The sequence below is a fragment of the Sinocyclocheilus anshuiensis genome, unplaced genomic scaffold, assembly GCF_001515605.1.
Source record: "Sinocyclocheilus anshuiensis isolate Anshui unplaced genomic scaffold, SAMN03320099.WGS_v1.1 scaffold635, whole genome shotgun sequence".
In the NCBI taxonomy this organism is placed as follows: domain Eukaryota; kingdom Metazoa; phylum Chordata; class Actinopteri; order Cypriniformes; family Cyprinidae; genus Sinocyclocheilus; species Sinocyclocheilus anshuiensis.
Window position 1 is genome coordinate 931,363 of NW_015551039.1, and position 21,388 is coordinate 952,750.

At 38.1% G+C, this 21,388-nt stretch overlaps 2 protein-coding genes across 4 annotated transcripts in view; one reads left to right on the forward strand and one right to left on the reverse strand.

Annotated features, from left to right (window-relative positions):
• Positions 1-281: 281 nt before the first annotated feature.
• Positions 282-4,551, forward strand: LOC107661408 (neuronal PAS domain-containing protein 4-like). The gene is made up of 8 exons (XM_016450973.1): positions 282-541; positions 930-1,093; positions 1,239-1,341; positions 1,430-1,736; positions 1,848-1,957; positions 2,182-2,317; positions 2,415-4,198; positions 4,309-4,551. Exons 1-8 carry the CDS (start codon positions 367-369, stop codon positions 4,335-4,337), a joined length of 2,808 nt encoding a protein of 935 aa, XP_016306459.1. The 5' UTR covers positions 282-366; the 3' UTR covers positions 4,338-4,551.
• A 10,899-nt stretch (positions 4,552-15,450) lies between these two features.
• LOC107661409 (39S ribosomal protein L11, mitochondrial-like) overlaps positions 15,451-21,388 on the reverse strand; it is a 32,189-nt gene continuing 26,251 nt past the window's right edge. For 2 of the 3 annotated variants that reach the window (XM_016450976.1, XM_016450975.1), the window contains 3 exons: positions 18,200-18,293; positions 17,571-17,730; positions 15,451-16,098 (listed from right to left, as the gene is read on the reverse strand). In XM_016450976.1, coding sequence (XP_016306462.1) covers positions 15,990-16,098; positions 17,571-17,730; positions 18,200-18,293 — 363 coding nt within the window. In that variant the 3' untranslated portion in view covers positions 15,451-15,989. The remainder of the gene's footprint in view (positions 16,099-17,570; positions 17,731-18,199; positions 18,294-21,388) is intronic. The other variant, XM_016450974.1, reaches the window with a different exon arrangement.

The window sequence follows — 21,388 nt, forward strand, 5'->3', positions numbered from 1 at the left end:
CGTCGGTGTTGGCGCGTTGGCAGCCCCCCTACACTGGTGAAACCTCAGCCTATATAAGTTACCGGCTTGCAATGTTACTCCACCAGATTTACGGACTCCGAATATCTGGGCGAGAGACGGCTTCAGCAGCAGCCGACTGACTCAATCTCCGCAACCTGAGCCAGGCGCTGTGGCGGAACCGCGGGGGGAAACCCGGGACAGGCAGGCGAAAGGAGAAGAGCAGCCGTACTCTGGACATGTGCTGAGATGACACACCTGTGAACCGCCTAAACTCTTTTGGGAAGGAGACTCACACTTTTCTCAACTTGCACCGTAGTCTACACTTTCAGCGAAGCTCAGTAAGAGTCCTCAGCGTCAGTCACCACAATGTATCGGTCCACAAAAGGAGCGTCGAAAGCTCGAAGAGACCAGATAAACGCGGAGATTAGGAACCTGAAGGACTTGTTGCCCATCTCCGATGCGGACAAGTCTCGTCTCTCCTATCTTCATATCATGTCGCTGGCTTGCATGTACACGAGAAAGTCTGTCTTCTTCAGTCAAGGTAAATATAATTTCAGTTGTTTTGGAAAAATAATCGAATAAAAGTATTTTATGCAATCCTTAAAGCTTCATAGATCTGAATTATTGTTGAGGAATTGCTGCATGTTACGCTCTTGTTGCCGCGAGTTGATGCAACAGGTGCATCTTTAATTTTTTAACACTCTCTGAGCTGCTTATGCGTATAAAAATACGAATAGAGAACTATGTTTAAGACACAAAAGAACATGTAGTTCAAACAGCGACATTTCTCTCCATGGTGCTGAAACACAAACGCTGTCCATGGTGCTGAAACTAAAATCGTGCTATCGCATTTGTGGATTTTCATTTCTTTCACTTTTCTTATGAATGAAATGCAATAGTTTATTCAGACTTAAAATTACTTCTTTCAGATACAGCTGCAGCTAGCAGTGCTGAGGAAACCGCGGAATTCCTCACATTTCATGAACTGAATGAGTTGGAACAAATGATGCCAGGTTTTCTTCTGCTATTGTCTGGAGAAGGAAAGTTACTGTACCTGTCAGACAGCGTCTCTGAGCACCTCGGACACTCAATGGTGAGTGAAGCAGACAAAAAAGTTATTCTCATTAAATCTTTATAGACTTCCTCTCCCTTTCATCTCAAGTTATTTCAGCCTATTCATAAGCATTATGAATGAAAGAGGAAGTTCACCCACAGTGTATTCTTTTTTGAATATTTAGGTAGATTTGGTCGCTCAAGGGGACAGTGTGTATGACATAATAGACACTGTAGACCACTTTATTATGAGGAGTAACTTGGTGCCTCCAACTTCACCTGACACAGGTAAGATCTTAAAAAAATGCCACACAGATACAGGAGAATACGTATGAGATATCTATGTGCTCATTATTTTCGTGCCTTTCCTCCTTAGATCGTCTGTTCCGCTGCAGATTCAACACCTCCAAATCAGTGCGTAGGCAGAGCGCAGGCAATAAGCTTGTTTTAATCCGAGCCCGCTGCCTGTCACAAACTCCCAATGAGTCTTCCCAAGGATCCTATTGGACTTCCAACCCAGTGTGGATATGTTTCTGTGCTCCTCTGGAGCCTCACACTTCCCGAGGTGGAACTGCCCCAGACAGAGAACCACCTTCAGCTCCAGCACTAGAGAGCAGCTTCTTCCTGCCATGTTTCCGTTCTCAGCACAGCCGTGACATGAGACTTCAGGAAGCGCAAGACAGGTGAGGTTAAATGCCTTACGTCATTTTATAAAACTGTTATATAATAATAATAATGTGCTTTGAAAAAATAAGAATTTTCTTACATTTTTCCTTTTTTTTTTCAACTTGCAGTGTGAATGTTTATTTGGGTCTAAATGTGGAGACTCTGCGGTCCCAATCTTGGTACAGCTTCCTGCATCCTCAGGATCTTTCACATGCCTCAGCTCAGCACTGCAGCCTATGTGAGTCTCACTCCTGAATGACTAAACACACAAAACTCAGCCTCATTTGCTTGGTTAGGTCTTCTAGCTCACAGTTGCCTATAAACATTCGACACTTACAGAGAGCAATACAGAGTAATGGGCATCTGTAGTAAAAAAGCACTTCTGACCACCCACTAAGACATGACACAAAACCTCACAAGAAGTTGAAAATGTTTTAACTTACCCATCTTTTTACCACACAGTGAAAGAGGGAGGAGAGGGCAGGGCTGAGATGGTGGTTCGTGTAGAGACTGCAGATCACTCATGGGTCTGGCTTTACATGGTCTTGCAGCTGGAAACTGGGGAAACCCCTATTGTCAGTAACAATTACATCATCAGGTAAGGCTCAGCCTACATCTGTAAAGTCAAGACTAACGCCTAAAACTGAAATAAGTAAGAATATCATTAATTCTGTGTCTCTTTCTCTTTGCCACAGTGAGACAGAGGCTTGGTCAGTCAGGCAGCAGCTGAGCTCTGAACAAACCCAGCTCTCCTTGGTGCTGGGCTCAAGCACTTCCCAACAAGAAAGCCTAAGCTTACAGAGTCCAGAAACACTCTCAAGCCCTGACCAAGTGTTTACACCAGGAAGCAGTGGCCTCTCTGGTCAGTCATTTGACTTCAGCACGGCCACATGCAGTGCAGGATCTACTGAGGAACAAGGTGGCAGCTCCTCAATGGAGCCTGCACAACTGGAGAGTGGCCCACGTTCCAGTCTCTCCTCCTTGGAAGAGGAGAGCTTCTTCCAACATGAGCCCAGTGAAACTGTGGCCAGTCCTTCTTCTGCATCATCTCCCATTCCAGTCACGGTTGCAACAGTGTCTGACTTGGACTTCCTCACTCAGAATATTCTGCTGCCACCGGCATTCCAGATAGACCCTCCTCTACCAGCCTTGCCACTTCCTCTTCCACCTGTGCCTAGCTCTCAGGCCCAACAGCCCAAGGAGTTTGAGTGCACACCCCCATACACACCTCAACTAGGTGGAAGCAATTTTCCCTTTGGGGAACCTCATTTTAGCTTCGATCCTACCGGGGCTACCTCACCACCTCCCCTTGCTCCAAGTGCAACAGTAACAACGACGATGGCTCCATCTCTTTCTCCATCTGCGCCATCAAACCCACAAGGCAGCCCACCTCCTCCAACGACAACACTCTCAACTATTTTGCCTCTCACTATAACATCTCCAACCACAGAGATCCTCTTCCCAGTGGAGCCTTGCAGTGGGTCGCTCTATGAGAAACTCCCTCCTACTCCTGACAGTCCAGGTGATGGTGACTGCACGGTTATGACTTTACCAGAAGTCCATGGTCCACTGTATGTTGACGTCCCCCATGGGCCACTACCTTACCCACCAGAAGGTCTCCTCACACCTGAAGCCTCACCTGGAAAACAACCCAGTCTACCCTTCTTCTCCTCACTACGTGAGAGAGAAAAAGAGAGAACGGAGATCTCGCTTTTAGCCCAGCACATCAGCACACTAGTAGAGGGCTTCTACCTAGATCCACTCCTGACCAAGCTGGTTCCTTCCACCATTTCTGAACGCTCTCAGTCTCCATCTCTTGATTCTGCTGGATTTGATTCACTCCCACTGTTGGGTGAATTCTACCCACTGAAGTCCTGGAAAGGCCTGGACCTGCCCATCTTCCCTGATGATGACTCTCTGTTTGAGGAGAGTGTCTTGGAGACCCTTCTGCAGGACCTCACATCTTCCGCTCCCCTCTCACCGACACTCTCTTCCTACTCCCACTCCAGCCCCCCCTCCTCCCCCTCCAGTCCTGAGTGCTGGTGCCCAACCTTGCACTTTGATGGGGTCTCTGCTGTGAGTGCCGGTCACTTCTGTAGCGTCCAATCGGCGCACTGTAACAATGAGGCCGGGCGAGGGGCTATGATGTCGCCAGTCAACACAAGCAGCATGGCAGATGGGAAGGCGGCAGGTGAAGTTGCCATGGAGACAGAGGTAGCATCATCGCCTCTGTTCATGGGCATACCAACATCTCCATCACTGCAGCTGACTGCCTCCCCCACCTCCCCAGTTTTGTTGCCTGTCTCCTTGCCTGTCAGCCCCACATCGCCCGGCCTGCCCTGCGCCCAGTCCCTCCTCGAGGAGCTGGCCACCCTGGAACCCATGTTTGGGGCAGGTGCCTCGATCACCCCTGGCTTGGGGCAACAACCTGAGTTGTATCAACTCCAAAGTCATGCACTGCAACAGTGCTTCCGCAAAGGTGAGAGCTGGCCTTTTTGCTGATCACTTTGCTTTGTTGCCATTTTTGTCAAACTGTTGTTATTATTGCTTTTAACATTTTGTCCCCTGTTCATTATTTTTGTCTTTCAGATGGGAGTGGAAGTGATCCTCCGTTCTAAAATAAGTCTGTGACTTACTTCATTAAGTATGGCATATTGTCATATTTCATGGAGCTACTTTTGCTGAAAAGTGAATATTAATTACCTGTATAAATATATACATAATGTATATAGTGCCAAAAAAGACTTGAACTTCCTCAAATCCATTGAGAGTAAATCGTCATGTTCACAATTGTTCATCTAATTTTCCATTCATTTATGTTGATAATAGAGCAACCCTTTGGTAGCAATGCAATATACTAGTCTTAAACAAGAGATCAATTTATCATTTCTGCTATAATGTAACATGAGCTTATATGAGTGAGAGTTACAGCTCTGACTTTGTAAGTGTAAACCGACTTACAGACTTGCATTTGTATTCACTTGTAGTGAAAAAACTCAGTTGTGAACTTTGAGGACATGAAAAAAGATTAACCTTTCAGTAAGAAACAACAGATAGCTTATAGCTCAATGCTTGTCATCCAGCATCACACACACAAAGCCCAATGTGTGGAAAGTATTCACATAATAGATAAATATTTGGTATTTCAAAAAGTGACCAGTTTCTAAAAGTATCAATATCAGCATGTTTCCCACAGCTGATTCCCTTTACTCTCCAATCTTCCAGCTCAGTAAATATAATGTTAGACACAATAATATAAATTACATAATTCAGACTACACTGGGCTTTGAGTTTGTGAATGCAATTCTTGGACATATCATTTCAAATGTGTTTCAATGTGATGTACAAATGTGAACAAATTCCACTTTGTGTGCAAGACAAGTCAAGTTTTCACATCGTTCTCCTACTGGCCGGTGGACACAAGCTGCAGGGGAAGCTGCCAGGAAGAGGGACAAAATATTGTGCATGGCTTTGCATGCACGGACATTACTGGACTTATTTCTAGCTACTGCTGAGTGATGGAGTAACGAATCCATTCGACCGGCTACGCCGATGGACATGGCTAGAAGGAATTGCACTGGACTTTTGCAGCATCAATATTTGTAATGCTTGCAATCTGCTGAAACTTTTGTGTGCCTGGCACATGAAGAGTTTGCAGACCTAAGAAAACAGCACCTTTATTCAGTGAATACCACGGTGACATCGTAACTTTGCTGTCTGCGGTGTGGAGTGGTGACAATGACTGTGTGAATGATCGATTCTTCTTTTTTGAGAGGGGTTAAAAAACAAAGCAAAGTTTTGTTTTAAAAAATGAGTGAGAAATTATGGATGGGGTTCTATTTATATTCAGTTACTAATCGACACGGGTTGAGAATGATTCTATTCCCATGGTGTCGACATGCTAACGTAGAGTTGTCTACGGTCAAGTAAAGGATTGATTCCTATGTTCTAGCTATTTACATGCTAAGTTTAAAAATACGTATTTTATTGTATGTATGCTGATTTACAGGGTGCTTGGTGCACGTGCCTCTAGTTAGGCATGATGCGGAACGGTTAAAGATTGTAATCATTTGTACATTTGTACAAACAACGGTCTGTACATATCAGAGACATTTCTATCATATGAGATGAAAACATAATTGACATATGCTATTTATGAAGAATGGACATTGTGGATCAGTGTTCTTTTGTGTCGCTGATAAGTGTATTTGGTCGTCAAAACAGAGGCATTTATATTAAAGTGCACTTAAAAGTACTCATGTGTCGGATTCTAATTCCTCCTAATGCCTTCCCTTTTGCTAACCACTGTCCTTTCCTCGCTCCCATTACTCCATCCCCCTTGTCGCTGTATCCCTTCTTTTCAGAGTGTTCTCCTCACTCTTTCCCCGGAGCGCAGACTGCTCAGCAACAGCACTGACGCACACTCGTGATGAGACGCTATCTGACTCAGACTGACGCACACACTTGACATAGAGGCTCTCTCACAGACTGCCAGCTTCCCGTTCTGACGCACTCACGTACTGAATGCCACACGCACGTAGCCCCCCCCCTTTTTCTCTCAGCCCACACTCAATGTACCTGCTATTTTGACGTCGCATGACAGCATTATCAGATTCCATATATGGGCTTTCCTGCTCAGGGGCACCAATTTTAGTCCACTCCTCCCTTTCCTCACAGCATCCTTCCCAATAAGGAGAGAGAGAGTGTGTGTGTGAGAGAGAGGAGAGCTGTGTTGCTATGCTAATGAATTTAACGCACAAGGGCCAGTCAGCCAATTACAGCAACCGATGTTAAGTCACCAAAAGATGTGATTCAAAGCCTCCTCCCAATTCTAGCTCTTTTAGGTAAAGCACAATCTCCTCTAACTCTTTTCTCTCTCTCCCTCTTTTACTTCTATTTTTAGACACAATGCACCTTGGGGAGCTTAAATATAATCAAGCATCATAAGTATAGTAACCATCTGTCATAAAAGAGTAGAACAGAGCTGTGTGTCAGCATGTGAACATTTTGTTCTAGCCTCTTATTGCTCCCCCTTTGCAGTTTATTGAGACTAAGCAGTGTTGCAGAAACCCAGATTGGCTCTCTCACACCATCTGGCGTCAAATAGAATGCATCTATGTAGTAATCCTAAGAATATAGCATACTAAAATTAGGATAACAGCATTTGTTAACCATGAACTAGAAAAATGGGGGAAATTGGTTAACTATATTACACCCCATATGACTGATTTTATTTTCACCATTCAATGCTTATGATGTACAGAAAGATCACTGAACATAGTTGTTTTCTGTTCTTTTCTATCTGTGGAAATGACTATTCTTAGATGTATTTCCTAAATGTATTTCTACAAAGTACTATTCTTAGATGCATTTCCTAAATGTATTTCTACAAAGTACTATTCTTAGATGTATGGTTAAAAACAAATGTATGATGATATACACATCATACATCTGAAATACAAATAATGTTTGTCTAATGTTGAATCTCAGTGTAAAAAAAAAAAAAAATTGAACAGCCACTACCCTTACGAAAAAGAAGTTTATTCAAGTGTGCTATTAGTATACTTCTATTAAACTAAAAATAGGAAAGTATACTTTTAGTCTACTTTTTATGTACTTCTCAGAAATGGGCTTTATTTACTTCTCAGAAATATACTTAAAATGACATTTAAGTATACTTGACTTATACTTAGAAAAAGTCTAAATATATTTTAGCTATAATTGTGCTCCTAGAATCCGTGTTTTCATTGTTATACTGTAGGGGGTGCTAGTACACATCTTCTGTACAGAATTTCCAAAAAACACAAGTGAAGAAGAAACCGAAACAACAGATGCGTCCACATGTATTCTAACACGATCATCAGACATAAAACAGCATCAAAACTATGTAACATTATGGAATAAAATGTCAACCAATGAAGAGGAAATAATGACTGTCAAGCTTTGGGGTATTGATGGACTTTATCTACGTTTTGATTATCATTCTGAATTAAATTAATAGTCTTTTTTCAGCTTTTTGTTCAAAATGTTGTTTATTTTATTTATAGATAGATAGATAGATAGATGGATGAGAGAGAGAGAAAGCATTTAGGAATCCGTGTGTTTGTACATATAGCAAACAGAGAAAATATTTGTAGTGGTATATATAATAAAATATAAATTATATAAAATATAAAATAAACTAAAACTGATGCCCCCTCGTGGACACACATTAGAAAGTGGAAGAGATTAGTATTCTATCTAACACTTTTTCTAGACCAAAACTAGACCAATGTAAACGTATAGGAGAGTGACTTCGTTTCATATGTCTATTTTCGATTGTGACATGACATGTAACATGAAATTCATTACAGCACATCAGCCGTGGGGTGGCATGATTTATCAAACATCAATGTAACAGCTATGTAACTGACTGCATTCATTATGCAGAAAGACTTTTGAAGTTGGTAGAGGCGGCTGACAAAGGTTAGTTCACATCAAAGCAAAGCCACTCACTGGGGCTCGAAGATGATCAGTCAGAAGCCAAGGTCAGAAGAGAAATGTGTCTCAGATTTTAGACAAAAGCATCTAGTTACGACTGTTTAAAAATTATATGCTCATAGGGACACATATCTAGCTGGATTGTCAGGCTAAAGACTCACATTTAGCTCGCAGTAATATGCAAAGCACACTCCATCCAGGATGTAGAAGAGAGGAGGGAGTTACACTCACCAAAGGATGATTATCTGCGTCTGTTAGCAACCTGCAAACAGTCTTTAAAGATGCAGTGCCACCATGTGGACATTCAAGGAGCCTTCTGTGAATTAAATTGCAATTTTATGAAAAGTCCAAAAAATTCAATTAGCCTAAAATAGGCGCTCAGATCTAGTAATTAAGGAAGCAGGTATTACTTTACAATAACGTTCCACTTATTCAAATCAATTAACTACAGTTATCATGAAGTAGCAGTGAAAAATACTTCTAAAGCATTTATTAATTTCAGTTTATGTTAATTTCAACATGTACTAATACGTTATTAAAATAAAAAATGATATATTTAATATTATTTAAAGGACCTGAGATAACATGAACTAACATTGAACAATAGTAATTTTATCAACTAATGCTGACAAAGAATAAATAAGGCTACTGTAACAAGTGTATGGCTCATTGTTAGTTAATAAATTAACTAACATTAACTAAAGGGACCTTATTGTAAAGTGTTACCTGAAAGTATTATTCAATCTCCAGTGAGAAACCCAGTGGAAACAAAGCTTAACTAATATTAAAAACAATATGGAAATACCGGAATGAAACCCGTTTCAATGTAAAGATTCAGATTCATGCTGAGTTTACAAAAGTGGACTAATAAAAAACGCTGAGAGAAATGCAAAAGGTAGGCTACAGTACACAAGAGGGTAAATAGGTATTAGAACTGATTCAGAGGTGACTTAATCAAACTACTAATTAAAACTACTTAAATTAGCAGTTTTATTTTCATTTTTTTAATGAAACAAACCAAATTAATAATATAACCCGTTTTGTTGGTGTTTTCAGAGTTTCCCCCCACATAAATAGGAAAACAAGAAAGAATCCATTAGCCTATGCATTCAGAATAATGATATGTATTCTAACCTACCTCAGTCTTATAAATAAATTGGAGGTCTCATTTTAGCATTCAACTAACCTGGAAAGTCTTATCGATGAAGTCTCCACTTGAGTGTCTTCATCTTCAAATTGCTGCCCATTCGGTTACACTCATCCTCTTCTGCAGTTCTTTGAAGTGGAGCAGACGTTATCTTCCAGCTCAAATTGCATCTCAGCATCAATTCAGCTTATGTGGAGCAAACTTCTTCTAATGTTTGGTATTTCTAAGAAAATTGTTCAGATGTACACATTCAGATTCAACAAGCAAATTCTCGTTATAATTTTACATGTAGTTCAGACGGCAAATAAACATTCATTATGGATAGTACTCATCATGGCGGTGTAGCACACTCGTGCACGGACTCTGGCTACAGTTAATATGCACAAGACTTGCTAATTTTTTTATGACTCAGGCAATTCCACACTTATATTTACTATAAAATGAGAGGAAATAGACTTTAGTCAGGAAAGACGCCATATTGAAATCTACGCGGATGAAAACGAGGCTGTGTAGACTACAATGTTTACGACTGCAAGTCACTAGATCGTGTATATTTAAACACTTAAAAAACTGTTTTATGGAGTTTTGTCTACTGGAAGCTTCTGTGGAAAGATAAGCTGAACAACTGGCATGTTGTTAAACTTAGGGTGACCATATTTTATTTTTCCAAAAATATATATATTCCAAAAATGTTTCCTAGTGGGCGGGTGAAGGAGGCAGGGTTTCGCCTAAACACAATACTATAGGTAGCAAGGTTTTATTTTGTTTGTTTGCTTGTTTTGTTTTTAGAATAATAAAAAGAAAACAAGTAGAAAGAATAGACAAAGAATATGGAATGCTAGTGTTAGAAGCTCATTTTTAAATGAAAATAAAACAAGTCAATAGAACAGAAAAAAAGACAATGCTTGTTTATGTTAGAAGGTCATTATTTATAATAAATAAGGTCGTTTATTTAATTAAAAAAACAAGCAGATAAAATTAGAATTAGCATTAGAATAAAGAGTGCTAGAGTCAAATGAAGATGAAAGATATGTATTTTCAGCCGTTTCTTAAAAATGATTAAACTCCGCTTCATTCCACCAGGAGGGAACAGTTAATGAAAAAGTCCATGAAAGTTTTATCACAGGTTGAACTTGAATGCAAAATATTTCAATACAGGCATTTAAGTCAAATGTAATTTATGCAATATTCCAAACCTTTAACCCACTTGGGAAAATGAACCCATGGCCAGGGGCGATTCTAAGATTTTAATTTTAGGGGGGCTCAGCCCCCAATGAGGGTATAATAATAAAATATAATAATAAACATATAAATAAAATAAAATTAATAGGGTAAGGTCGTAAACTAAACTTATTGCATTTTATTGCATTTTGCAACTTATTGTATTCCACTGTACTGCATAGATAGGTATAACATTTGAGTACTGAATAAGCCATACAAGTCTTCCTGAATCCTGATCTCACAAACACACACACACACACACACACCTGTTTACTGTACAAACACAAAATTTTACTGTTCTAGTACAACCCTCTTTCTTTAGCTCAAGTATGCAAACCTTTTTGCCACATGCACTGTAATTAATATGTTTTATATTAAAAGTAAAAATTTCAAATAAAAATGGCAACATGATCGTTTTATATAGTATGTGTTTATATGTGTTAAGGGCTACATTTTTCGCTGGAGGAAACAGCTGTGGTGTGATGAGGGGTGAACGCAGGGAAAAACTTACAGGAGATGGAAAACCGATTGCTCCCCCATGATATTTTGTAAACTGGATTTATGACAAAGAACTGCTCAGATTCAGATATTATAACAATCTATCGATAAACACACACCTTGTCCTCTGTCTCTTGGTCTGAAAGACAGGGAGGAGCTGATCGAAGTCTGCCGCCGTTTTCATATGAAATTTAAAGGGGACTGAGGCGATCACGTATTCGTGTACAGTTTATGGAGCTAATCGCAAAATTTTTAGGGGGGCTGAGTAATTATTTTAGGAGGGCTATAGCCCACCTAAAATGGCCTAGAGACGCCCATGCCCATGGCAACAGTTTAAAAGTAGCCAAATTCCGTGGAAAACACGTGGACGTGGCAACCCTACATCCAACAAAAGCTGCAGGAGTGTCAGATTTGAGAATCACAGGTCGAGAATAAGGAGAGACGACTGACAAGACCATGCTGGAGTATTTGCTGCTCAACAGATCCTGAGCTCACTGACAAATATCTGATCTTGCAAGATGTGCTTCCTTTACACAGAGTGCGTGTGATTGCGAAATCGAAAGTGAAAGTAAACAGCGCGAACGCTCATTCAAAAGAGATTTAAATACTCCGCATACTGAGAGCGGCTCCCTGATGCACCAAAATTATACACAATAGATTGCTTAAAGGAGTGGACACGAAAATAGCGGAGCGAAACAGAATTGTCAGAAAGTCAGTGGGAGCGGGATAAAGAAAACAGCAGAATCCCGGACATTTTGGGCGATTAATAAATCACGGCCAGACGCATTTTTTTAGGTCCAAAAAGAGGACATGTCCGGGGAAAAGAGGACGTATGGTCACCCTAGTTAAACTACAATACGAATCCACTAAACCATCCAAAGTTGCGAATTCAATTTATGTGCAAAATTGGAATTTGCATTATAACAATTGCGAATAAGCACCGTTTCCATCCAACGAGTCAAAAAGAACAAAATCGTCACTTCCTGTGAAAAGTAGGCGAAGCCACTGAATATAATAATTTTCATATATAATAAACTATACTTAAAAATTATTTTGCAGTTTAGTTGTTTCAATGATTTTTGTTTAAATTTGACACAACTTGCAGTTTCTGAATTTGTTCATTCAACTTAATGTTTTAAGTTTTCACTGTCTCAACTAGTTTGTAAGTTAACTGAACTAGAGTATTTGCCCCCTCAACTAAAAAAAATGTGATGAATCAATGTGTTGAATCAATCCGATATCACGTTCTCAAAATCACTTATGGCAAGGCTTCTAAAATATTTAACAATCTTGAGTCTATTGTAAGCTATCTTTAAGAGACTATTTTTTCATTAATTAAATTTTTTTCTCCCTTTTTGTCAACGACATATTCTGTTAATTTTGTGTAGCTTTTCTAACTTCATGTGATGATGTCCGTTTGCCCCGTTACTTCTATTGTAATTTTTTTCAATTCCAAAAAAAAAATAAATCACTTATCGCGATAGCTCGTGAAGACCGTTGCAGACCGTCGTCAGCCATCTTGGTGAGTTTCTTCACAAAGTGTGGGAATTTTCTCATGCCTTGTCCAAATACCCACACTTGCGGTCTTTGCACTTGACTACTTATATGACGTATTTCCTGTATTTGGCCCAAGTGTTCAAGTGAGCATGAAGACCACAAGTGTGTGTCGAACTTTTCATTAACTGATGGGACACACTTATAGTGTTGTAAAAATGCAAGTGTTTACATAGCTTTATTTTAATTTAAATTTTAAATACTTTGCATTTTAAAATCAACTTCTAAATGTCTGTTCAGTAGTCCCTATAACATGACATAATTTTAATTTGTGGTGCTTCTAATTAAGTGATAAAAAGTGTTGTACAAAATAAATATCACCACTACTCATCTTTGCACCAATAAAACGTAAAAACACTGTTTTTCTACCAAATTATATGTAATATCTAATTATTATATTAATATTTAACTTACATTGGAAAGATTTCGGTAACCTCTCGTGAGATCTCGGCAAAAAGTCTCATGATTTATTTCCAGAACATGATGCATGATGGGATACACTAAGCCTCGAATAGCGTTTCGGAGCGGTATTCGAGATAGTGTGGATTTATTGTGCTTTAAGGGCACGTTTTTCGGCAAATGCTTTTCCTCTCCCGTTATTAGCATTAACTCTTTTTCGCACAAGTCAAAAACAATCTCAAGCGAGCGTAAAAACTTTTTTTGCGAATTAAGGGATTTTTTTCTCAAAATTTGGCATTTCCATCACTCGTTTCTGATGCGATACTTCAAAATGTGCATGAAAACATAGCTACTGTACTTCTATCTCCTCACAGCCTCGTTTTCATTCTTGTCAAAAATTAAACATGGCGCTACCCTGAATAAGGTCTGTGCTATATTTCTATTTCCTACTAAGTAGGGTCCTTTTATTTACTTTTTGCAATATTCAGGAGGCAGTGTAGTGTGGAGTTCACTACAGGTGTATAATAATGAAGAGGGGTTGAATTACATAACACCAAATCTCATTTGTATAGCAAAAACGCACTGCAGATCTTATATGACCACATGACCGTGTCTGAGAAAGACTCTTGCCTCTAAACCCTTACAGGGCTCTTGTGAGATTCTGCACTTTGACAAGCTTCATCAAATGCATAAGATACAGATTCTGATGACTTTAGCAAGAGTCCATATGAGAAATCACATCCTCTTTATGTTATCTCTCGTCCTTCCCTGTTCTCGTGAAATTGCAGTCAGCGACATGGAGAACACTTTGTCACTGAAGCCTGGATAGAGTGCAGACACTGCAATCTCGTTCAAATCAGAGAGAGCCAAAGGGTCTACTGTGGTACTCACAGAGGGAAAAAATCTCTGCCCTTCATTCACTTTCGACAAGCGTTTGGAAAACAATCACAAATGCACTTGACTTTAAGGCAAGTGATTTGACAGTGCTTGTGAAGTCACTGGGTCAGTCGGCCTACTCCATCACAGACCAAATTACAATCCATTTCACATTTTCCCTTTGCCTACACAGCCTGGCACTTCCAAGAATTCTTTCCCAAGCTGTATCCCAATAGTCAAGCAATCATAATGTTAATGTTTATAATGTCTAAAGGAAGAGTTAGTTTCTTCATCTGAACAGATTTGGAGAAATTTAGCATTATATCACTTGCTCACCAGTGGATCCTCTGCAGTGAATGGGTGCCGTCAGAATGAGAGTCCAAACAGCTGGTAAAAACATCACAATAATCCACACGTAATTCACACCACTCAGTCGATTAACATCTTGTGAATCGAAAAGCTGTTTGTAAGAAACAAATCCACCATTAAGACATTTTTAACTGTTGCTTCCAACTAAATAAAATTTAGTTTTACCCATAAAATTGCTTTCTCCAGTGAAATATCAAGCACCATTTGCAAGCTAAAGCAGTCCAAAACAGTTCTAAACAAATATGTTGGTAGATTTTGATGTGAGAATACAACATTGACTTTTTCCAATGGAGGAAGCACTATTATGACTGGATTGTGGATTACTTGTGGATTTATGTGATGTTTTCATCAGCTGCCTGGACTTTCCTTCTGATGGCAGAGGATCCATTGGTGAGCAACTGATGTAATGCTAAATTTCTGCAAATCTGTTCTGATGAAGAAACAAACTACTATCTTGGATGACCTGAGAATGAGTACATTTTCAGTAGATTTTAATTTTTGGGTGAACTTCATACCTTTTATCAGGTTGCATTTATCAGATTACAGCTGGGCGATAATATAGTTTACATTTTGTGACAATACAAGCAATCAAGCAGCTGACATATGCTATATATCACTTTATGTGAGTAGAGTGTATGTACACAGACTACGCAGGTAAAGGTTTTTACTACTGTAAGCTACAGCTTTTAATGTATGTGAATAGAGTGCTGCAGTTGTGACGTCAAAACCCAGAAGACTAATTCGTCTCGAGTTCCCTTGAGATTTTTTCTATGGGTTTTTATAAAGGGGTTTTTCAATCCATGAATAAAATATGGTCTGTGCTAAACTGCACACACTCACACCCCAAACCGTCTTATGTATTTACTTATTACAAACATATGTTTTCAAAAATAAACATAACTACTTCAAAAAAATCATGTTTTCAGTATGGGTGTGTGTAATTTACTTTGCAAAACGTCCAAGTATCATTGATTTATATTTACCACAGATCTTGTTTTACTAATAAATTGAAAAGTCCCAATATAAAAACCATAGGAAAATCTTGACAGATTTTGATGTCATGGCTGCAGCAGTTTATAAAGTTTTATATATATATATATATATATATATATATAAAATATATATATATCTTTGCATGAGTATAGTTTATGTAGGCAGGTAAAGATTGAACTATATGTGCAACTTTTAATATACCGGTATCTCTGGTCGATAATATAGTTCAGTGTTCAACCCATATACATTTTTTTTAATACAAGAAAACCATTAGGAACTGTTTGGGTGCATCCAATCCATTTAAATGAGGATTAAAAATGTCCTTATTTGTCAATGCATATCAGCCTGTGTCAATGTGTTGCCAAAGGGCAATCTATTTCAGCACAGATGTCAAAGACATGGCAGCTATAAAAAACACCGGATTATTACCCAGAGTTAGTTAGGAGAGATGGGTAAGCCAATGGATGTGAGAGAAAGAGTAGGTGAAAGTGGCTCAGAGGCCTAAAAAAGGTTGTAGGATGCAGAGAAAAGAAAAGAGAAAGTGAGGGAGGTAGAAAAAAGTCAGGAGGCAGGATAGTATCAACAATGAGAGATACAGTGGAAAAAATACACCTTAATACATTTGGGTGCAAATGAGCAGCATTTTATTAGAAAAACACGTCCGGAATAGTAGGACGAATCCACATGAATGGGGCTTTTGCATTGATAAATAACTCTAGCACACAGCAGCTCTTCATTTCTTCTTTACTACTGCTGCTGCCTCAGCGGCTGCTGCCTCGGCTTCTGCCTTCAGTCTCTCCTCACGCTCCCGGAGAAACTCCCTGTACTCTTCTGGTGACAGGCTGACAGAGGGATGACAGGAGAGGAGGGGGGGAGCATCGTGAGAGTGACAGAGGAGGGAACAGACAAAGAAGACGGAGATTAGAGGCATATCAACAGATACATCTACATTACATTAGAATTTCAAACATTTCTAGAGATCGATTGAAATGCAAGGCGAGCATTGCTCTTCCCTCATGCACAAATGATGGGTCTGGGCATTTATGCCTCAGTGACATGGTTCATTTATTAAAGAGGTTCGGTTTAAGAAAAGACAAGACTCTGCTAACAGAACAGGCTGCTTTTTTTGCCTGTCTAAATGTTGGCAAATTTCAATGGCTCAATGACATTTGATGTCACAGAGACTGAGGATAGAAAAGGCTCTGGTAGCTGTCAAGCAAACACTCCTCTAATGAATATTCTCAATAAATATACTAGCAGCATCCCTTACAATTTCTCAGCGTTATTAAGGCATTAATTATACAAAACATGAATTTTATGATTCATTTTTAAAAGGCTGCATATCAAACTCAATTCTCAACAGTGAGAAATGGCATAAAATTCCAAATGAGCACAAGAAATGAAGTCATTATCGGTGAGCATGTGAAGTAAGACTTGATTTATTCAGCCATTATTTATTCACATCTCTTATTAAGGTCTTTAGGTGGTGGGATGCCTGCAATATTTATACAAGGAAAAGATGGATGCTTAAAACTCACAGTAGAGACCAGACATGCAGAAAACACAAAAGAAAGTGTAAATGCTTGAAAATAGTTTTGTATATAAATCATTCCCACGCATGTATTTTTGTCATAAAACAAAAATTTTAATTAGATTTGTTTTTAAAGAGATATACTAGTTACCATTCAAAAATCTGGAATTGGTAAGATTTTTTATGTTTTTGAAAGAAGTCTTACCAAGGCTGCACTATTGTTCACCAATGTTATATTTATTTGATCAAAAGTACAGTAATATCATTACAATTTAAAATAACCATTTTCTATTGTAATGTATTTTTATTTACATTATTTATTCCTGTGATGCAAAGCTGAATTTTCAGCATCATTACTCCAGTCTTCAGTATCACATGATCCTTCAGAAATCATTCTAATATACTAATATGCTGCTCAAGAAATATTTCTTCTTATTATCAATCCTTCAATCAGTTCTTCTTATTATCATCACTGTGTAATGTTTTTTTTATGAAAACTGTAACAAAACTAACAGTGTCTTGACCATCACTTTTAATCAACTTAATACATCCTTGATTAATTAAATTATTAATTTCTTTAAAAAAATTACTGATCACTTTTAGTAGTGTTTGTGTGTATATATATATACATAGAGAGAGAGAACATTTTTGGCTATTACATAATTATTTCATTTTTTTTATTATTCTGTAAAAATGGTAAGAATGAGTTGGTGTATCCAAACATTTGATTAAGTATTGTATGTTGTGAGGAATGCAGTAGAATGAAGTTTGAAGGACTCTCACTCATTGACAACTTTGATGCCGAGGGATCTGGCTGAACCGATGATGCTCTTGACAACATTCAGCATAGAGGTGTCTCGCAGCTTAATGCTGTCATCCTGTGATTTGACCAGTGCAATCTCATATACGGCCCTCACCGTCACCATACCTGCGATCTCATGCCCTGAGTGGAGGAACAAGGCGGGAGGGGAAAGAGAGGGGTGATGAAACACAGTAGCACAGAAAGAGAAACCAGCAGGAGATATGGTTGGTCGTGATTGAAAAAAATGGAAGTGGAGATGGAGTGAAGGGAAGAAGTAACGGAAAGAGAGGGGAAGGGGAAAGGCGCATAAGAAAGAATAACTGAGGTGGAGTGAAACGTACAAAAATGAAGCAAATCCATAATTCTCTTTTTTTAACATGCCACCTTCACCGCAGCGTTCCCCTTAGTAATTGCCTAGCTCTATACCAGGGCAGCTCATCATCAATATATCATCAGTCAAAAAATTCAATCTGAACCAAAACACCCTGCAGGGGGAAGTCTGTCCATTACTGAAACATAAGGTGGTGGCGAGATTTACAAATAGACTGCTGAGAGATGGAAGGAAGGATGTATGGCCACTGCTGCACTGGCTTTAATAGGTCTTGCTTACCAGTCTTTCCGGCTCCTTTTTCAATGCCGGCGGCCTGTTTCAAAAAGTAAGACACAGTGGGCTGCCCAATTTTCAGGTCATACGTCCTGTCCGACTGGAGGAAAGAAAAAAGGGGTCATTTTGGAGCCAGGTGGATTAGAAATAAATAAAAATACAAAGATTTGGGGTCAGTAAGATTTTTTTTCATGTTTTTAAAAACTTCTTACGCTCACCAAGGCTGCATTTATTTGATCAAAAATGCAGTAGAAGCCATAATATTAAATATGAAATATTATTACATTTTAAAACAACTATTTTCAGTTTGAATATATTTTAAAATGCAATTTATTGCTTTGATGGCAAAGCTGAATTTTCAGCAGCCATTTCTCCAGTCTTCAGTGTCATATGATCCTTCAGAAATGATTCTAATATGGTGATTTGGTGTCCAGTTATTATCAATTATTATTGGTGCTCAGATATTATTAATGGTTCTTATTATCATCAATGCTGAAAACAGATGTGCTGCTTAATATTTCTGTAGAAACGGATACATTTTTCAGGATTCTTTGATGAATAGAAAGTTCAAAAGAACAGCATTTATTTGAAATCTGTAACATTATAAATGTCTTTACTGTCACTTTCGATCAGTTTAACGTGTTATAAATAAAAGTATTAATTTATTTGTTTAAAAAATCTTACTGAACTTAAACCTTTGAATGGTAGTGTATATATTTGTATCTTTGGCAAATTACGTTTGTCTAAAATGCTGTGACATAAATTTCCTATTCTAGTCTAAAACAGTCAGTCTCTATCGAGTTGTAAATGCTGCAAATTATTGCTTTAAATTGCCATTAAACTTTGCTTAAGTTCCCCATCTCGATTCTTCTCCTTTTTCCTTAAGAATACAAAATTATCAAAATGACTTCAGTACTTTATATATACATAAAGGTTTACATGCATTCATATGGAAGGAGATAAAAGAAAATGCCAAAAATATGAAACAATATTTGTAAAATGTGTAAAAATTATATAAATAAGACAAATAAAATTATAAATAAGACAAATAAAGTAAATTTCCTGGGGAAAACCTGTTCTTTTCCATAAAACTAAAATGCTTGGCCAAGTTCAGTGGCAATTCTGCTTGATTACAAAGTTTGTTACAAAGAACCAATAAAAGTCATAAAAAAATAGTTTTTCCGTTTGGTGTCTTATCATGCCTAAGGCACCAAGTGAACCAGGACGGCAACTGTTGCTCCATCAAAAAAGAAGAAAAAAAAGAGGTATGCTCACTATAAGTGCATACGTTAAAAAAAAGCTTTGCTTGCTAACAAAAGAAAAAGAGAAAATGTGAATTAAACCCATGTTGTGTGAATAGAATCTAAATTAATTATGTCAGTGTCATAAAATCATATAAAAACGACATAATAAATGATAAAGCTTACAATATTTGATAAAACCCTTATATACTGCAGTTAAATCTGCAACATTATGGATTGCATGTTGAGTTTGTTTTTGACGATTATCTGTCGAGACTGTGGGAACAGAAGGTTATTTTCGTTTTCGGATTTGTGGGCGTCAAGCTATCGCTCTCTGTCTATCAGTCTCATCGCACATAGCGGGTGGTATCACTAACACTATCCTCTTCGAGAGCGAGAGGAGCTAAAATCCTATAGCAGCCAATAGAGTCTCTGGAGTCTGACAGAACCTCATTAGCATCCATAGACTTTGACAGCCTCTCATAAGCTCGAGTCAAGAGAAGCCAGAAGCACGCATCCACACCCTCCATTCCCCCGGCACACACCCTCGACAGTCAGGCCTGCCGAAACCAAAGCTTTAAGGCAGGGATTTGTCTGCATAGAGAGGCTCAAAAACAATGAGTGTGCAGCAGACAGTTTAATAGGACAACTGGGACTTCACAGGCAGTCTGACTTGGGGAGACAGCCTGGCTAAAATGCATTGCAGCCATCCGACTCAAGCCTAGAGCAAGCATTGTGCTGCGAACTCAACCAGAATATTCTCTACACCCCTGGGAGCTAAAGATCACGTATAGCCCAGGCTAATCTTCAATCCCTGTCGAATGCTCATCAGTATAGTGAGAGGATGCTAACGTTAGGGCCTAATCTGCCTGTAGGACTCGAAGAATGAATCATACAAAGACATTTTTCCCTTTGTTTTGCAATGGAGTTTTATGTTCTGGATGTCTTAAAAGGATAGTTCACCCAATAAATATCTATAAAATATATTCTGTTATCATTTACTCAGCATCATGTCTTTCAAAACCTGTAAGAAACCTGTCTTTTTTTTTGTCGAATAAAAAAGATGGTATTTATATGGATGTCCAAACTGTTCTTATCTATACAATGAAAGCTGTTATATGGATTGCAATATAGCACAAGTCGTTTTGAAGAGTTGCATTTTATCTGACTTTTATTCCTTTTTGTAGCTTGACAGCTCTTGGTCATCATTTACATTTATTGTATGAAAAAGAGCAGGGTGAACATTTTTCAAAATGCCTCAACAGAAGAAAAAAAGTCTAACGACTTTGGAATCACACGAGGGTGAGTAAATGATGATGTGTTTTCATTTTTGGGTGAGCTGTTCCTTTGAGCCTCATAAATACTGCAAATAACAAAGTATGAGTATATAAAGTTCTTCCTCTTTTTGCTCACCATTCTTCTTTTTGATTTACTCTTTACTCCATTACTCTTGCATTTATTCATGCACATTTTTTATTTGTTATGCACAGAGTGCCCTTGGGTTGGGTGGGAAAGACACTAAATACTAACTAACTAACTAAATAGTGGTGTTCAAACATCAATATTACTATTGCTCATACATATAGAGGTTTAATGGAGTTTTGCAACTGGGTGTGTAACTTTTAACTGTACAATTAAATTGTATAGCTGGTTAAGGAGAGTTGTGCTATTTCATATCTAAGCAATCAGACATAAATAAATATATGTAAATAATATGTAAATAATCATGTAAATAAAAATGAATAAAAGGTATGTTGTGATTGTTAACAAACTAAAACTAGACTAAAAAACTAAAAAACATAAATAAAATAAAATACAAAAAGTAGATGAAAATGAAACTTACACAAAAAATAAAAACAAGTGTAGGCTGAAATATCAAAATACAAAATACAAAAAACTAAAACTAATATATATATATATATATATATATATATATATATAAAAATCACAAAAA

What these genes read in the sequence shown, in the direction of transcription:
- LOC107661408 (XM_016450973.1), top strand. Translation starts at nt 367, where the DNA reads ATGTATCGGTCCACAAAAGGAGCGTCGAAAGCTCGAAGAGACCAGATA. An exon ending in GTCTGTCTTCTTCAGTCAAG is followed by an intron (nt 542 to 929) that starts GTAAATATAATT and finishes TACTTCTTTCAG; the next exon opens with ATACAGCTGCAGCTAGCAGT. An exon ending in TCCAACTTCACCTGACACAG is followed by an intron (nt 1,342 to 1,429) that starts GTAAGATCTTAA and finishes TTTCCTCCTTAG; the next exon opens with ATCGTCTGTTCCGCTGCAGA.